The 23,169-nt window shown below is 46.2% G+C and overlaps 2 protein-coding genes across 4 annotated transcripts in view; one reads left to right on the top strand and one right to left on the bottom strand.

Annotated features, from left to right (window-relative positions):
• Positions 1-408: 408 nt before the first annotated feature.
• SERINC4 (serine incorporator 4) lies at positions 409-5,258 on the top strand. 2 transcript variants are annotated; one of them, XM_055556282.1, is made up of 12 exons: positions 409-537; positions 1,017-1,193; positions 1,365-1,543; positions 1,950-2,029; positions 2,258-2,351; positions 2,606-2,817; positions 3,142-3,237; positions 3,359-3,485; positions 3,873-3,945; positions 4,360-4,408; positions 4,542-4,695; positions 4,889-5,258. In XM_055556282.1, exons 1-12 carry the CDS (start codon positions 436-438, stop codon positions 5,094-5,096), a joined length of 1,551 nt encoding a protein of 516 aa, XP_055412257.1. In that variant the 5' UTR covers positions 409-435; the 3' UTR covers positions 5,097-5,258. The 2 variants fall into 2 exon arrangements, with proteins under 2 accessions (XP_055412257.1, XP_055412258.1); XM_055556283.1 differs by lacking the exons at positions 409-537; positions 1,017-1,193; positions 1,365-1,543; positions 2,606-2,817 and having other exon boundaries at positions 2,012-2,029.
• A 797-nt stretch (positions 5,259-6,055) lies between these two features.
• SERF2 (small EDRK-rich factor 2) overlaps positions 6,056-23,169 on the bottom strand; it is a 202,927-nt gene continuing 185,813 nt past the window's right edge. Inside the window, exons 2-4 of one of the 2 annotated variants that reach the window (XM_055556276.1) lie at positions 7,734-7,806; positions 7,004-7,112; positions 6,056-6,415 (exon numbers count right to left, since the gene is read on the bottom strand). In XM_055556276.1, the coding sequence (XP_055412251.1) occupies positions 6,130-6,415; positions 7,004-7,112; positions 7,734-7,740 (402 nt within the window). In that variant the 5' untranslated portion in view covers positions 7,741-7,806 and the 3' untranslated portion in view covers positions 6,056-6,129. Of the gene's footprint in view, positions 6,416-7,003; positions 7,113-7,733; positions 7,807-23,169 lie in introns of those variants that run through there. The other variant, XM_055556277.1, reaches the window with a different exon arrangement.

The following is a 23,169-nucleotide window of genomic DNA, read 5'->3' as shown; positions in this document are numbered from 1 at the left end:
CCTTCTGGGCTTGTAGTGTTTTCTGCCAGGCCGTGTCCCATACCTAACCCATCACCACTGCAGACCGTCCCAGCCTTTCTTAAACTAGGTTCAGCCCACACACGGCAAGGAACTCTGTTCAAGATGAATGACGTCTAATCCTAAACCAATTAAGAATGCTAATCTACAGACCAGATAGGCAAACTGCTCCCTAATCTGGGGAGAACAGCCTGAGAAGCCCAAGGGCCCTGGGAAGAAAGTAGTTTCACAGGGATATCTGCATTTCCCACGACCCGGGGGGTCGGTGTTCTTTTCCTGGTATCCCTCCCCATTCTGCCTTAAACTGGGTAAACAGCCCGGGACTGCAGGAGTCCAATGGGCTGAGGACTAAAGAAAGCTTCTACTTTCTCATCTGCCTTCCATCTGGTGGACCTGGGCTTAATCCCTGGGATAAGGATGGTGGGTGAAAAAGCGGTCACAAGTCCCAACACCTCCCTCCGCCTGGCACCGCAACGCGGGGGAGTCAACGGTGTCATAGTGAGTCCTCCCTTCTATCAGGTGAGAGGGTACGTGGGCACAGAACTCCCCGGAGCAAGAGCTGTCTGAAAAGGGGAAGGGAATGGTGGCTGAAGCTGTGGAGGAAAACCCACGGGAGCTGGTAAAGATGGCAGACCCGCCATTTACTGCTGAGGCCCTTCTGCTGCTTTGTGTCTAAGACTACTGATCATTAAACCTCTCCTCCCATGTTCCTGGTACCAGATGTTTAGGTCCTGGGAAAGATTAAGAGGCCAGATGTAATAGGCTCTTAGGAAGTTCTGCCAGTTATGTTAAGCTCTTATGATGAAAGCTCTACCTGACGTCAGTGGAAAGCAATCCTAAATAGCTTGGAACCAGACAGTTTGAGAATTCCTAAATGAAAGAGAGGGGAGGGGAAAATTTTGGAATTCAGCCTCATGGGTTGACCTCACAAATGTATTGATGTAAGCCTGTCCTCAGCATGTCTCTACCTTGTTGCCCTGCATCTGCTCTACCCTCAGGTGTCCTGCTGTGGGCCTGTTCCCAGTACCTGCTGCTGCCCTTCTAAGCAGCCCCCTCTCACAGAGCCTCCCTGTAGCCGCCTGTTCTACATCCTCCTCCACATGGGGACCTCAGCAGTCTGCTGCCTCCTGCTGTCAAGGACAGTGGTGGAGAGAGTTTGGGGCAAGGCACATGGGGTACGTGGGAGGGCTGGGCTGCAGCGGGAAAGGATAACAGGAGAAAGTCTGAGGTAAACGAGATTTGGACTGAGGGTAGGGGACACATGAGTGGACGCACCCACGAGTAGGTACTTCTCTGTGCATGACGACTTGTCCAGCCATTTCTCACATGTGCCTTCTTCCCTTCAGATCCAGATGCCCTCAGGGCTGTGTGCCCATCTGTTTGGCCACTCTCACTGCCCAGTGCTGAGCGGCTCTGGGGCTGTATACCGCCTATGTGCAGCAATTGCCACCTTCCACCTGCTGCAGGCTGTGCTGCTGATCGACCTCCACTCCCGCACCAGCCTAAGAGCACAGCTACATAATAGGTCTGTGTGTACTCTTTGGGTGGGGAGAGGACAGGGAGGGAAGTAGACACAAGCTGAGTAAAGGAAATTTCCAGAGGAAGTCATAGCACTGTAAAAAGACAGAGAACAGGTTTAAGTCCCTGCTTCCACTATACTTGCTGTGTAACCACAAGCCATACACTTACCCTCTTTGATCTTCTAGTTTTTTGAAATGGAGGTAACAGTGGAGTTACTATATGCAAACCCTCTGTCAACTCTAGAACACTGTCCAGATGTCATTTAGGTATCAGGGTCAGAATTTGGAATAGGCTGTGATCAGCCTGTCAGTTCCTCCCTTCCTCTACTTAGTCTCTCTTCTCCCCTTTCCTATAGTTCTGCTTTCTCCTTTGCCTATTCTTCTGAGACATTTTCTTTCCCTCTTAACCAGTTTCTGGCTCCTCAAGCTGCTATTCCTGCTAGGTCTCTGTGCTGTTGCCTTCTGCATCCCTGATGAGCATCTCTTTCCAGGTACGTTCTATTTCATCCTAATCAACAGGTGTAAGCTAAAAGATTTTCTAAGAAAAAAATCTTCCCTGGCAGTCCAAACACTTCCAGTGCAAGGGATGCGCATTTGATCCCTGTGTGGGGAACTAAGAACCCACAAGCCTTGTGGCACAGCCAAAAAAAAAAGGTAGGAAGAAGACCAGGAGTAATGATATGATCAGTTACATTTTCCTACTGGTGCCTCACCTGCAGCCTGGCATTACATTGGCATATGTGGCGGCTTCACATTCATCCTGCTGCAGTTGGTGCTTATTACTGCCTTTGCTCATTCCTGGAACAAGAACTGGTAAGGAGCACATAACCCTGAAGGCTTCCTGGTAAATCTGACATTACTAGACCCAGTCAGGTTGGGCAAAGGACATGACAGGTTGATGATCCCAAAGCTTCCAATTAAGCAGTATGGAAAAACTCAGGAATATGATGGCTGTAGGCCAAGTGGGATAGGCAAGTCTCACCAGTCTTCTGGGAGAGGGGGAATAGCTGATAATGGGTAAAAACAAGAGATGGAGCCCCAAGCCACTGCCCACCTCCCACCCTTAGGCAAACAGGTGCAGCCCAAGACTGCCGCTGGTTCCTGGCTGTGCTGCTGACCACCCTAGGATTCTACAGCATGGCAGGCGCAGCAGCCGCACTCCTGTTCCACCACTACACGCACCCAGCTGGCTGCCTGCTCAACAAGATGCTGCTTAGTCTGCACCTTTGTTTCTGTGGCCTCCTCTCCTTCCTCTCCATCGCTCCCTGCATCCACCTCAGTGGGTACATGCCTTACAGCATTAAAGACTTGGGAGGCCTTTAGTATAGCAAATTCCACCATCCTCAGTCACTTCAGTTCTCTCTCTACAACCCCTTTGCAACTCTATGGACCACAGCCCACCAGGCTCCTCTGTCCATGAGATTTGCCCATGGCAGACTTACCATGGAGCCACCGGGGAAGCCCAGATAGCAAATTTCATTTGCCTCCCTAATCTCAACCCTTCTCTGCTTCCTCCAAAGGGTGGGGAGACAGTAGCACAGATGAGGGTAGGGGTGAAGTAAACTAGTACCAAGTAGGCTAAAGCAATTTCTGTTCTCCCCAGAGCAACCTCGCTCTGGCCTTCTACAAGCCTCTATCATCAGCTGCTATATCATGTACCTGACATTCTCTGCACTGTCCAGCCGTCCTCCAGAGAGGGGTAAGGAAAGGACCTGGATTCTTAACAAGGTTTACCCACGCTAAAACCGTTTTTGCTCCTGCCAAATACCTAGCTCTTTGTTCTCATTATCTTTCTCTTCTGTTGCCTTGCCCTTTCTCAGTAATCCTTCAAGGACAGAATCACACTCTGTGCCTGCCTGGCCTGAGTAAAATGGAATCCCACACACCAGATACTTCTCTGGCAATGATGAGTGCTGGCATCATGTATGCTTGCGTCCTTTTTGCTTGGTGCGTACAAGTGTCAAGGGAAAGGTGTGAGAAGGGAGGATGCTCACAAGGACAGGGATGGTTAGGAGATAGTCTGGGGCCACGGTTTATTTAAACTTTAAAGGAAGGTAAGAGGAAATCTCCCCACGAACAAAAACAATTTCTAAGAATAGCACCCGTCAGATGATCTGTATTTGACGAAGGGGACAAGGGAAATGATTTGAGAAACTTTAAAAGCACAAAAGATTTCAGGGCCCTCACATGAAAAAATTTCAAGATTTTTGGGGGAAAGGGCTTTGGGAGATCACTACCCTCCTGAGTTACTAATATGGACCAGCTGGCAGTAAATGCTGTCAGGTAACCCTCCTGCTATTTGACTGTATCAACTTGAGAACCGTCTCTTCTCAGCAACGAGGCTTCTTACCTGGCTGAGGTATTTGGGCCCTTGTGGATTGTCAAGGTTTACAGCTATGAGTTTCAGGTGAGGATGGGTAGCTCAATATCCCCAATACCCCAACCCCCTTCACACATAGCAACACACACACACATCCTATCAACCTCTACCCAAAATGCTCAGATTCTAGCTGCTGTTACCTTTTATTGAGTACCCACAATATGCTAGGCACTGTGCTAGATACTTTACATACACAATCTCATTTAATTTAATCCTCACAACAACCCTGTGAGGTAGGTGTTTGCTCCATTTTACAAATGGAGAAATTGAGGCACAGAAGGTTAAACATCTTACCAAAGTCCCCATAGCCAGTCATATACTGGAGCTAGAATTTGAACCCAGGTGTGCCTCCACTTGTCACCCACACCCATCTTTTTAGAGGAGTTTCCTGTACTATTTCCCAGACATTCTTTTTCCAACATGCTGCCTTTCATTTCACAGAAGCCCTCACTCTGCTTCTGCTGCCCTGAAACAGTGGAGCCAGAGGAAGGCAAGTGTCAAGTGAGGATCCGTAAGTGTAGACTTCTGTAGAATGCCAAAGAGTGCAAATGCCTTCGTGAAAGAGGCTGGGGAAGGGGTGTTTCAGCAGCTCTGCTACCAGCAGTTCTTTTCTCTCTCTCCAGGACCAAGAGGTGTGGCTGCGAGACCAGCTGACCAAGAGACCTCTCCAGCTCCTCCAGTGCAAGTCCAGCAGCTTTCCTATAGCTATTCTGCCTTCCACTTCGTCTTCTTCCTTGCATCACTTTATGTCATGGTTACCCTCACCAACTGGTTCAGGTAGGATGGAGGGGGGCCTGGGATACTCTTCCGAAAACCTAGTTGTTTTAGGGAAAAGAGCACTTCAAGGCCAGTCCTGAGTTCTCCCGAGACACACGAGTCTACCATATTCTCTGGTGGGGCAGCAGGATAGCTCTAAGCTCTGAAAGTCACGGACCTGCCGACTCTCTAACCAGAGACTTTGGTTCCACAGCTATGAGGGAGCAGAGCTGGAAAAAACCTTCATTGCAGGTAGCTGGGCTACCTTCTGGGTCAAGGTTGCCTCATGCTGGGCCTGTGTACTCCTCTATCTGGGGCTGCTACTAGTACCATTCTGTTGGTCCCCAACCCCGGACCCCCAGCATCCTATCTTCAGGCGACATTGTCATCGTGTATTGCCAAATGACAAATATCCAATCTAGGTACTTTCAACAAACGAGTTCTTGACTGTGTACCCCTAGTCTTAACTCACAGGAGCTGTCCAGCCCAAGAGATTCCTCAAAGACACAATGGGAAGTTACCTCCCTTTAAGTTGAAGTCAGTAGTATGTCTGACTTGAAAAAAGTGGCCACACACACCCTAATACCCTGGGCAGAGTATCTGACTCACTGGAGCTACCGTTACTTCTTCAACCCAGCTCAAGAGCCTGATTCCAAGTCAGCAGCTCAGCAATCACTGCCAACCCAGCAGACAGTGTGGCACCAGCTCACTCCTGGCTCTCATGGTAGAGATGGGGGCAGGGAAAGACCAAAGGGGACCAAAGACTTACTTGGCTCTACCTCTGGTGATAAAAAGGAAAACAGGAGTCCACCCCTGGGTACAGGGATGTAAGAAGCCCAGAACCCTAGAACAAACCAGGACATAGGAAGAAAGGTGCACAGAGACTACCCTAAGTTTTACTCCTGATGTTGACGGCAAAGGAAATGGGAAGACAAAATCTACCCTCATTCCATGAGGAATGACAGAAGAGAATGTGAACACTTGAGAGCAGCTAACCATGGGAACTCTGGCAACAGCAGGGTCTGGGCCAACTTTCAAGCATAGGAACAAACTGAGGAAGAATGAGGAAGAGGGAGCATAAATTTAGGTCTTGCAGCCTTCCTTCTCAGGACCTCAACTCCATCCTTAGGATGATGTTCCAGGTCTGACTGGGGGACAAAAACCACAAAAAAGAAGTCCCTACGGCTCTTAGAGGATTTCTCTACCACATACCCAATACCTGTCTGTTGCAGTACATTAAAGAATTTTTCTGTGATGTTTAAACTTAACCTACATATTCACAGCCTTTTAGAGTGTGAAATTCCCTTCCCTTTTGATGGGAAAGGGCAGCCATTCCTCCATCCCCATCCCCCCAAATCCCCAGTCAAACCAGGCGCTCAAGGAATTACAAAGCTACTTTTAATACTTTGGGGTGAGCCCCACAGGAATAAAAAACACTGGGAAGGGGTAACCCTCTCACCCCCAGGAGTGGCCCAGGGGGAGAGAGGCTACCTGAGGGGTAGGAAGCACAAAAGGGACCCGCTGCAGACTCAGGGCAAAGGGAATGCCATCGGTGCTGGGACCTGTGAGCACTACAGGAGAAAACGCGAGCGTGATGGGACTGGCTCCAGGCACACAGGCGAAGGGCAAGAGGATTGGACACGAAGCCACAAAGCTACTTGGGTTCCTCCTTCTTCTCGTTTGCCTTTTTCTGCTTCTGCTGCATGATCTCCGAGTCCCTAGGGGTAGAGATGATGGGGCACTGGGAGGTACCAGAGGGCAAAAAGGACAAGATGCAGGGGTATGAAGGGCACAAAGGATAAGATGGAAGTGGATGGGACAAAATTCAGCATATGGCTGCTGTATTCCCACCCTAGGAGAACAAGAGGAAGAGAGCTGAGGCTCAAAAGGCAATCAGTCTCTATCTGGCTGTTGCCCAAGGGGTCAGAAGTCTGGCCACACAGGCCCAAGGCTATACTGTGCCGAGTACCACACCCCGCCACACCAGTGAGGTTGGGAGAAGGGAGGGCAAATGAACAGCAAGGAGGGCCAAAAGTACGGGGCTGTCAACCACTACTGCATTTGAAATGTGAAACTCCCTGCCCTTGCCCTTAAGGTCAGACCCGGGGGCACTCAGAAACCAGACCGAGGGCAGCATCCGTCCCAGTCCCTTCCTGTAACGCTGTGAACTAACAATTTAGAGGGTGAGAGGAATAAAACCCTAGAGGAAACAATGCACTCTGCCCCTCACGGCTAGTCCAGATGAAAGCTCAGAGCTAACTTCTCCAGGTACAACCCTCGGTCTAAACCCAGGTCTCACCCCAGCCTCCCCTCCCCTCCCTGGGGCTACCTCTGCTTGCGGGCGGCAGCAGAAAGCCCGTCATCTCGGCGCTTTCCCTTAACCGAGTCGCTCTGCTTTTTCATATTCTTCTGGCGGGCGAGCTCGCGCTGGTTACCGCCTAGAGAAAAAAAAAAAAATTAAACATGAGACGCGAGGGCCTTTCCGGTCGCACACCGGCGACCCTCTCCCCTCACCAGACACCAGTAGGCTCCCACACTTCATTCCCGGGGCGCCGACACCGGCCCGTTTGGGGCCTGGGCTGCAGATTCGGCGGGGGAGGTGAGGTGGGGGGAGCTGCCACGGGGCAGGTCAAACTGGAGAGTGGACAGAGGACGTTCTGAGGAGCCTGCTAGAGGCGTGTTTCGAATTTCGGCGCAGCATGAGGACCCAGACAGGTAGTGGCGGTGTCTGCAGACGGTCTGGGTCTCTGTGGGGGATGGGCAGGGATCCGGAGTAGGGGGCTCTGGGTCTATCACAGGCGCGCAACTCTTCCCACATCGCGGAGAATCGAGGAGGACCTTTGCAGGCCGAGGAGCGGGAGGGTTGGGGGGGAAGGTTCTCAAGAAGTGGCGGTGGGCAAAGGGTCGATTTCCGGGCTCCGAGTGTGAGGGTGGCTAAAGAGCGCTCCCAGAGAAAGGTCTCCCTGGGGAAGCCAAGAGGAGGGCAATGCCGAGGTTCGGCAGTCGTGTTCAGGGTAAAGGGGAAGAAAAGGGCAAGGAGAGAGGATCTCAATGCTCACGGGTCATGGCGACGGCAACGGCTCCGGCCTGCCTCCGTTGCGTCCCCTCGTTCAGTACGACGCTACAGGCCCCGCCCCTTTCTCGCAGCGTAACGAAGTCGTCTTTTCCTCCCCGCCCCTTCGCGCCCGGGCGCCGATTCCTATTGGCCAGGAAGAAACACATGTGGCCGCGGGCCACGCTGGAACTCCGGCGGACGAGAAGGGGAGGTTCGCAGGCCGAGCGCGCTGCGTGGGGCGGGGCTTTCCGAGCAAGTCTTTAGGTCGGGTGGAGAGAAAGTAGGCCAGGTCACGTGACCAGGGTCGGAGGCTGGAGGGGTGCGGCTGGCGATGTGGCACTCCCGCGGGCTCCGGCACGTGACCTGGCAGAGTGACCTCATACGGGGACGGTTTGGGAGACAGACTCACCCAGAAGGAACGCCTGGGGAACAGAGTGGGGAGGCTTCGCGGGGGCTGAGATGGTCCGACTGGTGCTGTCACCAAGACAGGAACAAAACGTCGGTATTACTTAGGATCCTTCACAACTAACCACCTATTTGAACACTTGAGTGCACAAAATCATGTACCAGAACAACAAACTCCCTTCCAACATTATTTTTCGCCCATCCCAAACTCCAATACAGAAATTCGCCGCCACATCCAGTATGTACAAAAATCATGGCCCTGCATATTTGCCCACAGAAGCTCTAAATATGCAGCTTGGAAGTATTTGAGGACCCCAAAGTCACAGACTGTGGCCTTGTGTCAGGGACCCAGAGACTGGGAAATGCACATACTATGTTCATTTCTCCTTTGGCATTTCCCCCACTATACTGTATCTACCAGCAACACCTGTTTTAATTGGCAGTTGAATAGGGCGGGAAGCTTAGATTTCCCCCTCTCATTCCCAGATTCACTAATATGTCTACAAAACTCCCCACCAGTCGTGAGGAATTCACTGGATAAAGGAGAAGTGTGTTAGTTGCTCAGTCGTTTCTCGCTCTGAACCCCATGTTTTTCCATACCCAGGTATCACCTGAACTACTTCTATTTATTACTTGAAACTTTTGTATTTGGAGGGCAGAAGTTATGCTGCCCTGCAGGGCTTGTGGGGATTTCAGTTCCTTGACCAGGGATTGAACCTAGGCTGAAAGCACCAAATCCTACCACAAGACCACCAGGGAACTCCCTGTATCAGTTTCAAATGCAGGATATAATGCAAAATTCATATTTCTTTAGTAAATTAAAAAAAAAAAAAAACACCGGCATCTGGTGATTCATCACTTCTGATGTTAAAAGACACAGTGACTTTTGCTTTCCTCTCTCTCCCTTAAATCACTGGCTCATGGAGAGTCAGCTGCTATGTCAGGAGGAGAGGCCCATGGGGTGAAGAACTATGGTCACTGGTCAACAGTCAGAGGGTAGAGAAGTACTTCCACTTTAATTCAGGATGGAAGTTGGAGTTGAGAGTTAGGGACTAAATTAGAGAAAATGGAGATCCAAGGCTCTGAAGCAGAGAAGGAGGTGAGGTGGGATAATTAAGGATCCCACATATACAGTGAGTAGATGAGGAAACTGGACTTCAAGAATAGGGACAGCATCGCAGACCTAGAGCCACAGACTGACCATAGTTCATAAAAAGAATTTGGACGCTCTGGTTTCCTAGCCCCAGGTTCCCATGGTCCCCTTGCATTTAGAGAGACTACAGAGCCAGCCCCATGGAGAAAGCCTGGCTAGCCAAGGATGAGTGAAATAGTGCAGGATGAGGAAGCAATTTCTCTCTTGGCACATGCTACCTCTTTATCAGCTCCAGCAGAGAGAGAGTAGAACAACCCTGTGACCATCTCCTCTTATTTAACTCACCCAACACTATCCCCGTTCAAGAGTCTATTTCCAATCCTAACAAAACCTAGGCTGATTGCCACAACTCCTTCCAATCTAACTTTTCCTGGAATTGCCAAAGAAGGCACTCAATCTTTGGACAAATATTCATTGTGTTAAGCACCAAGGATGTATCATCTATTGTATTCAGTTCAGTTCAGTTCAGTCGCTCAGTTGCATCGGACTCTTTGCAACCCCATAAATTGCAGCAGGTGAAGCAGAAGATATTAAGAAGAGGTGGCAAGAATACACAGAAGAACTGTACAAAAAAGATCTTCACGACCAAAATAATCATGATTGTGTGATCACTCACCTAGAGCCAGACATCCTGGAATGTGAAGTCAAGAGGGCCTTAGAAAGCATCACTACGAACAAAGCTAGTGGAGGTGATGGAATTCCAGTTGAGCTATTTCAAATCCTGAAAGATGATGCTGTGAAAGTGCTGCACTCAATATGCCAGCAAATTTGGAAAACTCAGCAGTGGCCACAGGACTGGAAAAGGTCAGTTTTCATTCCCAAAGAAAGGCAATGCCAAAGAATGCTCAAACTACCGCACAGTTGCTCATCTCACATGCTAGTAAAGTAATGCTCAAAATTCTCCAAGCCAGGCTTCAGCAATACATGAACCATGAACTTCCAGATGTTCAAGCTGGATTTAGAAAAGGCAGAGGAACCAGAGATCTATTGTATTAGTCCCTAGGTTTACAGTGATGAACAAAACATTTGTATCACCAGACTCATGGAACATATAGGATAGAGAAAAAGAAGAAGCTCTCTCTCTATATATAATACATATGTAAGTATGCATGCATGCGTGCGAAGTTGCTTCAGTTGTGTTCAATTCTTTGCGACCCTGTGGACCATAACCATCGGGCTTCTTTGTCCATGGGATTCTCCAGACAAGAATACTGGATCGGGTTGCATGCCAGCCCAGGGATCAAACCTGTGTAAACCCATATGTCTTATGTCTCCTGCATTGGGAGGTGGGTTCTTTACCACTAATGCCACCTGGGTTAGTTAGATAGGAAATAGATAGTAGAGACAAGTATTAGGCAAGCCAACTGATGCCTGGTGAGCATGGTATGAAACTAGGTCAGGAAGTAGACAGAGTAGTTATATGATCTGAGTCACTACTGCTAATACCCCTCACTACTAGCTAACATTAAGTGAGTGCTTATTAAGTATATTAAGTATACTTTTCTTATTTGGATCTTACAATGACCTTTTGAGGTGTCATTATCCCCTTTCTACTGATTTAGAAATTTTGGCACAGTCAGGTTAAATAAATTTCCCAAGGAAGCACAGATAGTAAAAGGTGAGGCTGAGAATTTAACCCAGCCACTGATATTCATCAGGATGTAGTTTTTTTTTTTTTAAGAGATCACTCTGTGGGAGGAAAGTGGATTAGAACAGATAAATGGAAATGGGAAGACCAGTCAGGAGGCTCTCACAGACATCCAGGATGCTAGGCCTAATTCGGTAACAGATCATTGAAATGAAGTTCAGACCAATTAGGCAGAAAGGGGAATTTGTTGGTTTATATAACCAAACTAGGGCATGGGCTGCAATGTGAATGATTGTCAGTCAGTCAGTCAGTTCAGTCACTCAGTCATGTCCGACTCTTTGCGACCCAATGAATCGCGGCACTTCAGGCCTCCCTGTCCATCACCAACTCCCAGAGTTTACTCAAACTCATGTCCATCGAGTTGGTGATGCCATCCAGCCATCTCATCCTCTGTCGTCCCCTTCTCCTCTGCCCCAAATCCCTCCCAGCATCAGTCTTTTCCAATGAGTCAACTCTTCTCATGAGGTGGCCAAACAAAGTACTGGAGTTTCAGCTTTAGCATCAGTCCTTCCAATGAACACCCAGGACTGATCTCCTTTAGAATGGACTGGTTGGATCTCCTTGCAGTCCAAGGGACTCTCAAGAGTCTTCTCCAACACCACAGTTCAAAAGCATCAATTCTTTGGCGCTCAGCTTTCTTCACAGTCCAACTCTCACATCCATACATGACCACTGGAAAAACCATAGCCTTGACTAGACGGACCTTTGTTGGCAAAGTAATGTCTCTGCTTTTGAATATGCTATTTAGGTTGGTCATAACTTTCCTTCCAAGGAGTAAGTGTCTTTTGATTTCATGGCTGCAATCACCATCTGCAGTGATTTTGGAGCACCAAAACATAAAGTCTGACACTGTTTCCACTGTTTCTTCATCTATTTCCCATGAAGTGATGGGGCCAGATGCCATGATCTTCGTTTTCTGAATGTTGAGCTTTAAGCCAACTTTTTCACTCTCCTCTTTCACTGTCATCAAGAGGCTTTTGAGTTCCTCTTCACTTTCTGCCATAAGGGTGGTGTCATCTGCATATCTGAGGTTATTGATATTTCTCCCGGCAATCTTGATTCCAGCTTGTGTTTCTTCCAGTCCAGCATTTCTCATGATGTACTCTACATATAAGTTAAATAAACAGGGTGACAATATACAGCCTTCACGTACTCCTTTTCCTATTTGGAACCAGTCTGTTGTTCCATGTCCAGTTCTAACTGTTGCTTCCTGACCTGCATATAGGTTTCTCAAGAGGCAGGTCAGGTGGTCTGGTATTCCCATCTCTTTCAGAATTTTCCACAGTTTATTGTGATCCACACAGTCAAAGGCTTTGACATAGTCAATAAAGCAGAAATAGATGTTTTTCTGGAACTCTCTTGCTTTTTCCATGATCCAGTGGATGTTGGCAATTTGATCTCTGGTTCCTCTGCCTTTTCTAAAACCAGCTTGAACATCAGAAAGTTCACGGATCACATATTGCTGAAGCCAGGCTTGGAGAATTTTGAGCATTACTTTACTAACGTGTGAGATGAATGCAATTGTGTGGTAGTTTGAGCATTCTTTGGCATTGCCTTTCTTTGGGATTGGAATGAAAACTGACCTTTTCCAGTCCTGTGGCCACTGCTGAGTTTTCCAAATTTGCTGGCATATTGAGTGCAGCACTTTCACAGCATCATCTTTCAGGATTTGAAATGGCTCAACTGGAATTCCATGAATGATTGTAGGGGAAACTAAAACCAATAACAGGGGGATGCCTCCCCATCTCTTATTTTTGCTCTGTTTTCTCAGATCCAGATCCCTTGACATGATAGCAAATGGGTACAAATGGTCCCTACCCTCAAATATCACACCATGTCCAAGAGAGAAGTTCTGAGTCTCTTCCTTTAAATTCAGTGTTTAAAACCCCAGGTCAGAGCTCCGATGGTTTAGGTGCCCACCTTTGTGGTGGGGAGGTGGTTGTGAAGCAGATATAATGAGAGCAGCCCCCAGCAGAACCATTTGTTTATGCTAACCATTTGGTTAGTATGGGGAAGGTACAGGTTTATCAAAGAAAGAGAGTTTGCTCCCCAGAAAAGGAGGATGCTAGACAGATAAAAGATGTCCATTCCCTCAGGGCACAGGAGATAGTCACTTGGGCTGAAATGGTGGCAGCAGAAATGGCAAGAGTGTACAGCTTCAAAATATATTTTTGGAGAAATTGCCCTGGTGGTCCAAGAGGCTAAGACTCTGAACTCACAACCTAGATCCTACATGCCACAACTAAGAGTTTGCGTGATGTACCTGAAGATCCCACGTGCCACAATGAAGATGAAGATCCTGTGTGCCGCAACTAAGACCCAATGGAGCCAGATGAATAAATAAAAGGAAATATTAATATATATATATATATTTGGAGATTCAGTTATAGAGGAAGATACTATCGATTCCTGGGTTCATTCATATTCTTCATGAAATTCTCCAAGCAAGAATACTGGAGTGGGTAGCCATTTCCCTTCTCCAGATCTTCCCGACTCAGGGATCAAACACAGGTCTTCTGCATTGCAGGCAGATTCTTTACCATCTGAGCCAACAAGGTAGCCCAACACTTTAGTGGAGGAGACTTAACAATTTACAAGTACCAAACAATATGAAATTATAGCTTACTTTAAGTGTTAAAAGAGAAACAAAAGTGTAAGGATATAGAATAATGGGAAAAACCCACTTCTGTGTTGACTTTTTTTTTTTTTTTTGGCTGTGCCACGCAGCTTATGAGATCTTAGTTTCCTAACAAGGGATCAAACCTGGGGCCTCTGCAGTTAGAGCATGGAATCCTAACCACTGAACCACCAAAGAATTCCCTGTAGTCACTTTTAAACTGAGGCCTGGAGCCAGTTGTAGGGAAAGTAGAAGAGGGTTCCAGCCATGCAGCTGAATCCCTAACACTTCTAACATATCACCTTTAACAAGGAAGAGCAATAGTTTTAGGAACTTCTTACCTTCCTCCCTAAGTTCCAAGGGTAGAACTGAATCACTAAGTCAATCAAAGTAAATTCATCACTCTTAGCTTTGATTAGCTCAGGAATCCCTCCCTAAACTGTGCATGGTATTCATCTGGTGACAGTTATTGGTTCGGGAGTTAGCATGTTACCTAAATAGGTCTGATCAGAGTGAAACCTAGCAGAGCCCTCTGGGGCTCCCAAAGATGGAAGCCTTTCTGTTTCCCATTTCTTGTAGGCAAGACTCCAGCCTCCGTGTTTGGAACACTTGAGAATTGAGGGAGGAAAAGCCAAGAAACCACCTGAGGTAAGATTAAAGGGACCGGAGAAGCTCATAAGATTAGGAGATTGAGGGGCTTCCCTGGTGACTCAGTGGTAAAAGAATCCACACGCTGATGCAGGAGACACAGGTTCAATCCCTGATCCAGGAAGATCCCACGTGCCTCGGAGCAACTAGTTCACCACAACTATTGAGCCTGTGCTCCAGAGCCTGGGAGTTGCAACTATTGAGTCCACCTGCTGAAACTAGCCCCTAGAGCCCTGCCTCACTAGAGAAAAGCCCACCCAGTAATGAAGACCCAGCACAGTCAACACTAAATAGATCTTTTTAAAAAGATTAGGAGATCTACCACCTGAGAGGATATTAAAGGAGTGCAAGCCCTGCTCACACCCTAATCTTGTCAGACCCCACCTTTGACCCACTGTTTTAACAACCCTCATCAACTTCTCCGGGGTGGAGACACAGTTTTTCAAGAGAGAAGCCCAGTGCATCAATAAGGCTATCCTTTTCGGCTTCATCCAAAACTCTATGTCCTGTTAAAGGGACTTATATAGTCAAGAAATACAAGAGAAGAAAAAAAGATCTACAAAATCAACCCCAAAACTCTGTCTCCAAGATTTTTTGTTGTTGTTGTTACTGTTTTTTAAGTTGCTTAGTCATGTGTGACTCTTTTGCAACCCCTTGTAGCCTGCCAGGCTCCTCTGTCCATAGGATTTCCCAGGCAAGATTACTGGAGTGGGTTGCCATTTCTTTCTCTAAAGGATCTTCCTGACCTAGCCTCTCCTGCATTGCAGAGGAATTTTTTACCACTGAACCATGAGGGAAACCCTGTCTCAAGGATTTTATTTGCCACCAGTGTACAGAGAAGCCTAGCTTTTGGTAACAAGACCAAAGGGAGGGACTTTTTTTCCACTGTGTAGCTCTTTCTCATTGACTTGAATAAGGATTCATTCACATAGCCCTTAACTGCTTTTGGCTTCTTTGACCTTGAAGCACAATCCTTAAGTTGAAGCAAAGTGAGTGGCAGAAGGAAATTGGGTCCTTGATGATGCTCTTGGGCCACTGAATAAATCAACTGTAACATTTGTTCTGTCTCTGAGCTTCCTGCTATGAAAACCACCATATTTGTTTTTTGAGTAAAGTGTGTTGAATCAGTTTTCTGTTACTTCCTCCAAATACTTTTAAAGCAATATACAAACAATAGAAATAGCATATGCCAAGGCCCTGAGATGGGGAAAAGCTTGAATAAATAGATTAATTGGAGGGATCACATAATGAAATGATCCAGTAAATTTATTGTAAAGTGCAATCAGTCCTCTCCATGCATACTAAACTTCTAGTTAGATTTTAATGCCTTGTAGAGATGAGTAGATAGCCGAGGATCAGCAAGCACTGAAGAAAACACTCAACATAAAAATAGGTCAAAGCAAAACAGAAACAGAAAGTAAGCTCTCAGAGGATTAGAAACAATTCCAGGAACAAAAAAAAAAGTTGGGGAGGGGCAGGGAGAGGGGACTATAATTAGTATACTTAGAAATGAAGAGGATATTGAACAAAAACAGGGGAGCTAGGAAAAAAAAAAATTCAAAAAAATAAAAAAATAAAACATTCAGAGAATAAACAGCTCTTGGAAATTAAAAATATGATAGAAGAGTTGGAAGATAAAAGTTGAAGAAATAGTCCAGAAAATTAGGCCAAAAAGCAGTTTGGTAAAGCTTAAGGATCCCTTCTAAAAAAAGGTTTAAAATACACCAATGGGGGACTTCCATGGTGTCCAGTGGTTAAGAATCCACCTGCCAATGGTGGGGACATGGGTTCAATACCTGCTCCGAGAAGATTCCACATGCTATGGAGCAACTAAAGCTGTGCTCCACAACTACTGAGCACCCTAGAGCCTGTGCTCTACAGCAAGAAAAGCCATCCCGAGCAGAGGCCCAGGCACCACTAAAGAGAAGCCCCCACTCTTCGCAACTAGAGAAAGCCCGAGGGCAGCAATGAAGATGCAGCACTGCCACAAATAAAATAAATAAAATATTTTTTAAAGGTATCTGTACATCCATATTCATAGCAGCATTATTCACAATAGCCAAACAATAAGAAGCAACCCAGACATCTATTGACAGATTAATGGTCATAGAAAATGTGGGGTAGACATACAATGGAATCGTATTCAGCCTTAAAAAGGAAGGGAATCCTGACAGATGCTACAACATGGATGAACCTTGAAGACAGTATGCAAAGTGAGATAAGCCAGTCACAAAAAGACAAATACTATACGACTGCACTACGAGGTATCTAGAGTAGTCACATTCAGTGAAACAGGAAGGAGAAGGGACTTTCTGTTGGTGGGAACTGGGAGGAGGGGGAAATGAAGAGTTCTTGTTTAACAAGTACAGAGTTTCAGATTTACAAGGTGAAAAGTGTTCTGAAGATTGGTTGCACAGCAACGTGCAAGCTCTGTACAACTAACACTGTGTGTGCGCTCAGTTGCTAAGTCATGTCCGACTCTGCGACCCTGTGGACTGTACCTTGCCAGGCTCCTCTGTCCATAGGATATTCCAGTCAAAAATACTGGAGTGGGTTGCCATTTCCTCCTCCAGAGGATCTTCCTGACCCAGGGATCAAACCTGTGTCTCCAGGGTCTCCTGTATTAACATGTAGTTTCTTTACCACTGAGCCACTTAGGAAGCCCTACTACTAACACTACTGTACTATTAACACTACTGAGCTGTACATTTAAAAATGGTGAAGATGGTAAATTTTGTTATGTGTATTTTGGCACAATTAAAATAAAAAATTAAGACTACATGGGATCATAAATGGTATAATTGATTATATTCATATATAGTTATCAAAATATTAAAATGTTTCTGGTATAGTAACTGCATTTTTATCAAAGCATAATATAAAAGATCGAGGCAATAAGAATTGTAATGGTAATAACAATTGTAATTATAAAGTGGTGAAACTCCAGTACTTTGGCTACCTCATGCGAAGAGTTGACTCATTGGAAAAGACTTTGATGCTGGGAGGGATTGGTGGCAGGAGGAGAAGGGGACGACAGAGGATGAGATGTCTGGATGGCATCACTGACTCGATTGACATGAGTCTGAGTGAACTCCGGGAGTTAGTGATGGACAGGGAGGCCTGGCGTGCTTCGATTCATGGGGTCGCAGAGTCGGACACGACTGAGCGACTGAACTGAACTGATGAGTGCAAATGGGGTTTAGATATCGCTCCAACAAATGTGATATGAAATGAAAACACTTCTCATTTCTCTTTGTAAGAACATCATTACTGCCAGTACAAGTGGTTTGTGCCTACATTCATAACTGAAAGAAATGTTACATTTTATTAGGGTTAGTGAAAATAAAGGGTGTAATTTTCCCCTTTCCAAGCTCACAGAATTCCTGAGTTCTATGGTCTGCAGACACAGTTTTAGAACCTCTGCCCCGTGACCCTGGATAAGCTTCTCTATTTCAGTCCTTACTATTGGGCCCATTCCTAACTCACTCACCCTTCTAGGCAATAGTTTCACACCATTTTTATCCGTCCACTCCTATTGCTCCTCCTTCATCCTCATACTCTTTCTCAGTTGCTTCCTGCTTCACCGAGAAGACGGAAGCAATCAGAAGAGCACTCCCCTAGACTTTCTCCACACCTGCCAGTCTTTGTTGTTTATAACTTTATTTATTATTTTTATATTTGCCTGCACTGGGTCTTTGTTGCTTTGCACGGGCTTTCTCTAATTGCAGTGAGTGGGGGCTACTCTTCACGGCGGTGCTTGGGCCTCTCATTGCAGTGGCTTCTCTTGTTGCAAGAGCACAGGCTCTAGGAACTTGAGCTTCAGTAGTTGTAGCACACAGGCTCAGTAGTTGCCCCATGGGACATGAAATTTTCCCAGACCAGGGATTGAACCCATGTCCCCTGCATTGGCAGGCAGATTTTTATCCACTGTGCCACCAGGGAAATCCAGACCTCTACCAATCTTTTTCACCTGCACCTACCTTCTCTGTCCATGTGGCCTTCTCCTGTAGATGAGCCAACAATACTCCTTTGGAAAGCCAGTCCTGAATAGATCCCGCAGCCTCTATTCTACTCAAGAACCCCACTTCAGCAACCCTCTTCTCTTTCCTACATCATCAAAGTTTGGGGGATATTCCCCAAATAATTCCCACCAGCATACAAATATGCACTTTCTCCCACCATAAACCTTTCTCTTGATCCTATTTCCCCTAACAATTGACTCCCTATTTCTTTGCTCTATAATTTAGCAAAGCTTAGGTTCCTTATATCCTCTGTAGATGCCTTATCTACCATTCTCTTTAAACCTTCTCCAATCAGCTTTCCCCTTACCATTTCACCAGAACTGCTCTTATGAAGGTTACCAATGAATCCACATTGCTAAACCCAGTGATCAATTCTTTTTTCCTTCTGTAATGGTTGAAATGTAATTCACATGTCATACAACTAACCCATTTGAAGTGTACGTACAATTTTATGGTTTTTAGTATAATCCACAGATGTATGCAACCACCACTGCTGCCAGTTTTAAAACATTTTCATCACAATGGTCAGTTCTTAATCTTCATTTTACTTGCCCTGTCTGTGGCATTCTAAAAAAATTTATATCTTATTTGTTTGGCCACACCAGGTCTTAGTTGTAGCACTTGGGATCTTTAGTTGTGGCATGTAGGATCTAGTTCCCTGGCCAGGGCCCCTTGCACTGGGAGTTTGGAGTCTTAGCCACTGGACCACCAGGGAAGTCCCTATGGCATTTGACACAGTTCTCTTTTCTTTGAAACATGGTTTTCACTTGGCTTTCAGAACATCACACTCTCTTTTCCCTCCTTTCTCCCTGCCTTTCGATCGCCTTTACTTTTCTTCCCCCTGACTTATTTCTAGAGATTGGAGTGCCCTAGGGTGTTGTCCTTTAGTCTCGTCTCTGTCTTCTTGGATGAGTCATCCTGTCCTATGGTTTTAAATATTAGGTCGGTGGAAACGTAATTGTGGTTTTCAATTGTGAATTTTAAATCATTATAATGAGGCTCCAAACACATCTTTATTAATCAAAATAGGAACCATTACAGTCAACACATTTTTGCCAATGAGAAATAAGTTGGTTTATTCCTGTAGCATAAAGATATGTGCTTCAGGATTTGAGGAACTTTAGGAAAGCATTTTCTGCCTCCTTGCTGGTTGTGGAAGCATTTTCCCTGCAAAAAAGTTGTGGTAGTTGGTTGGCAAGAGGTCAGTTGAATATGGCGGATGAGGCAAAACTTTGTACCCCAATTTGTTCAACTTTTGAAGCATGTGACACATGTGGTCAGGCATTGTTGTGGAGGAGAATTGGGCCCTTTCTGTTGACCAATGCCAGCTGCAGGTGTTGCAGTTTTTGGTGCATCTCATTGACTTGCTGAACATACTTTACAGATGTAACAGTTTCACTGGGATTCAGAAAGCTCTAGTGGATCAGACTGGTGGCAGACCACTAAACAATGACCATGACCTTTTTTTGGTGCAAGTGTGGCTTTGGGAAGTGCTTTGGAGCTTCTTCTGGGTCCAACCACTGAGTTGGTCATTGCCAGTTGTTGTTTGTCGTATACAATCCACTTTTTGTTGCACATTACAATCTGATCAAGAAATGGTTCGTTGTTGATGATAGAATAAGATGACACTTCAAAATGATGATTTTTTAATTTTCTGTCAGCTTATGAGGCACACACTTATCGAGCTTTTTCACCTCTCCAGTTTGTTTCAAATGCCAAATGACTGTAGAATGGTCGACGTTGAGTTCTTGAGCAACTTCTCATGTAGTTGTAAGAGGATCAGCTTCAGTGAGTCTCTCAATTGGTAGTTCCAATATCAAATGGTGAAGTTCAACAATGCAAAACTGCAATTACTTTTGCACCAACCTAATACAATTTATCTGTTTAATGCTACCAAGTTTACATCTCTAGCCCAGCCAACCCTCACCATCTCCAAACTTATCTATACAACTTCATGCTCCACACCCCCATGTGGATTCTAACAGACAACTCAACATATTCAGAACTAACCCTATTCCACCAGCAGTGTTTCCTACCTCAGTTGATGACAATTTCATCCTTCTAGTTGTTCTGGCCAAAAGTCCCAGTTATTCGTGATGCCATTTCTCTATCACATATCACATTCAATCCATCAGGGAATCCTGTCGGCTCTACCCTCAATATGTTCAGAACCCTATCCCTTCTCCCACATCTGGTCCTGGTGCAAGTTGCCACCATCTCTAGCTTGCTGCTAAGTCACTTCAGTCGTGTCCGACTCTGTGCGACCCCATAGACAGCAGCCCACCAGGCTCCCATCCCTGGGATTCTCCAGGCAAGAACACTGGAGTGGGTTGCCATTTCCTTCTCCAATCTCTAGCTTGGATTACTGCAATAGTCTCCTAACAGGTCATACTGCTTTTATCCTTGTCCCCTACAGTCTATTCTTAACAGCAGCCACAGTGAGCCTTTAAAAATAGAAGTGACTTCATGTGATTCTTCTGCTCAAAACCCTACTTTGACTCCTCATTTCACTCCAAGTAAAAGCCAAAGTCCTTACAGTGGCCCACAAGGACCCACCCCTGCTTCTTACTTTCCTGACTTCATCTCTCACTACTCTCTTCCTCAGTTACCTTGTTCCTGTTACACTGGCCTCGGCTGTTCCTCACACTATCCACACATACAGAGTTTGCACTGGCTAGTTAGTTCCTGGGAGAAGGCAATGGCATCCCACTCCAGTACTGTTGCCCAGAAAATCCCATGGATTTTCTGGAGGAGCCTGGTAGGCTGCAGTCCATGGGGTCGCTAAGAGTCAAACACAACTGAGCAACTTCACTTTCACTTTCCACTTTCATGCATTGGAGAAGAAAATGGCAACCCACTCCAGTGTTCTTGCCTGGAGAATCCCATGGACGGAGAAGCCTGGTAGGCTGCAGTCCATGGGGTCGCACAGTCAGACACAACTGAAGCGACTTAGCAGCAGCAGCATTTAGTTCCTATGCCTAGAAAACAGTTCCTCCAACTGTGTATCTTGGCCAGTCCCCTCACTTCCCTTAAGACATTGCTCCCACTAAAAAAAAAACTGCCTGTGTGTGGGGCGAATTCCTTGGTGATCCAGTGGTTAGAACTCAGTGGTTTCACTGCTGAGGGCCTGGGTTCAAAACCTGGTTGCGGAACTAAGATTCTGCAAGCCACGCAACATGGCCATTAAAAAAAAAAAAAAAAAAAAGACATTGCTCAAATTTCCTTTTCTCCAGAAGGCCTTCTTGGATCATCTTACTTAATATACAGTCAGCCCTCTCCACCCTCTTCTTCTTCCTCCTCCATTTCCAAACCTTCTACCTTCTACCTTGCTCTCTCTCTCTGTTTTTTTTAACTATAGCTCTTATTACCTTTTAACATATACTATATTTTTTGTTTTGTTTTTACTTTAAAATTTTTTTTAAATTTTTCTTTATCTTTTTTCTAATATTCACCTTATTTCTTATGTTTATTTCTTTGATGCATATCTAGTGTCTCCTTCAGAGAAGGCAATGGCACCCTACTCCAGTACTTTTGCCTAGAAAATCCCATGGACGGAGGAGCCTAGTAGGCTGCAGTCCATGGGGTCGCTAGAGTCGGACGCGACTTTACTTTCACTTTTCACTTTCATGCATTGGAGAAGGAAATGGCAACCCACTCCAGTGTCCTTGCCTGGAGAGTCCCAGGGACGGGGAAGCCTGGTGGGCTGCCGTCTATGGGGCCACACAGAGTCGGACACGACTGAAGTGACCTAGCAGCAGTAGCAGCAGCAGTGTCTCCTTCCCCTCTAGGATATAAGCTGTCCCCAAACAAGAATCTGTTCACTGATGTATCCCAAGGATCTAGTACAGTGTCAGGGACAGAGTAAGTGCTCAGTAAATATTTGTTGAATGAATAAATGAAAAATGTGGATAATGATACTCACTCTAAAAAGTTACTGTGGGGATTAAGTAACATACAGAGACCCTGACACGCTGTTAGATACCCACCTTCCCTCTCTCTTCCTCAAATGTCTTCCCTAGTTGCCTCTTACAGCATTGCTTCTTCCCGCCTCTTTGGACATTTTAACCAACTTAAAGTTTAAATCCAGGAAAATCCAACAGAAGGCCACAGATATCATCTGAGAATCAAAAGGACCCTGGGAGACCAGCTCTACCCACTGCCACAACTGTTTATCAAATTAGGAAATTATTACCCAGAGAAGCAGACAGCCTGAGGAGAGGGCTAGGTCAGTGTTTTGTTGTTGAAGTTAGATTTAAAAATCAACGTTAGGGAGTTCCCTGGTAGTCACAACTCTGAGCTTTCACTTAAAAAAAAGAAAGAAACCAAGCAACTTTATTGAGGTATATTTGCTGACATTAAAATAGATACATTTTAAGTGTACAATTTGATGAGTTTTCACAAATGTAAGGGCATTAAGGTCATCAGGGATTTAGCAGAGGTATCCTGGCCAGGAAAGAGAACACCACCAGGGCTTTTGGGAAACAGGGCCAAGTGGAGACATCAAGGGCCGACAGGAGATTATTGGTCCTGGGGTTTCACTGCAGCAGGATCTGAACCTCTGGGATGTCTGGCAACTTCGCGGCACCTCTTGGTCTTCACGAGGGAGTGAGCCAGCTCTCTTTCACACCAGTCTCCACCAATCTCCCGTGTACAGGCCACGAGGGAGACCTGGGACTGAGTTCTGTCTCTTGTCTGTCCTGCAACAGGCAAGGAACCTGGAGGAACCCCCCGCCGGGTCAACCACTGCCCGCATCTCTGCCGATCGATGGGGGGCGCTCCAGCTTGAGAAGTCAAGCCTCTCTCCTGCCGACACACCCACTGGGCCCGATTTCCTCTTCATTCTTAGTTAGAAGCCGGTTTCGGGTCAGCAGCGGTACCGTTGGCTGGGAAAAGCCAAAGGGCTACGCCAGGTGCTGGCCTCGGGAATCGCCCCTCGGGTCTGCCCTC

Source organism: Bubalus kerabau, chromosome 19, assembly GCF_029407905.1.
Source record: "Bubalus kerabau isolate K-KA32 ecotype Philippines breed swamp buffalo chromosome 19, PCC_UOA_SB_1v2, whole genome shotgun sequence".
Classification (NCBI taxonomy): Eukaryota; Metazoa; Chordata; class Mammalia; order Artiodactyla; family Bovidae; genus Bubalus; species Bubalus kerabau.
Note: the sequence above shows the minus strand (reverse complement) of the source record. Positions and strands in the feature narration are given on the sequence as shown.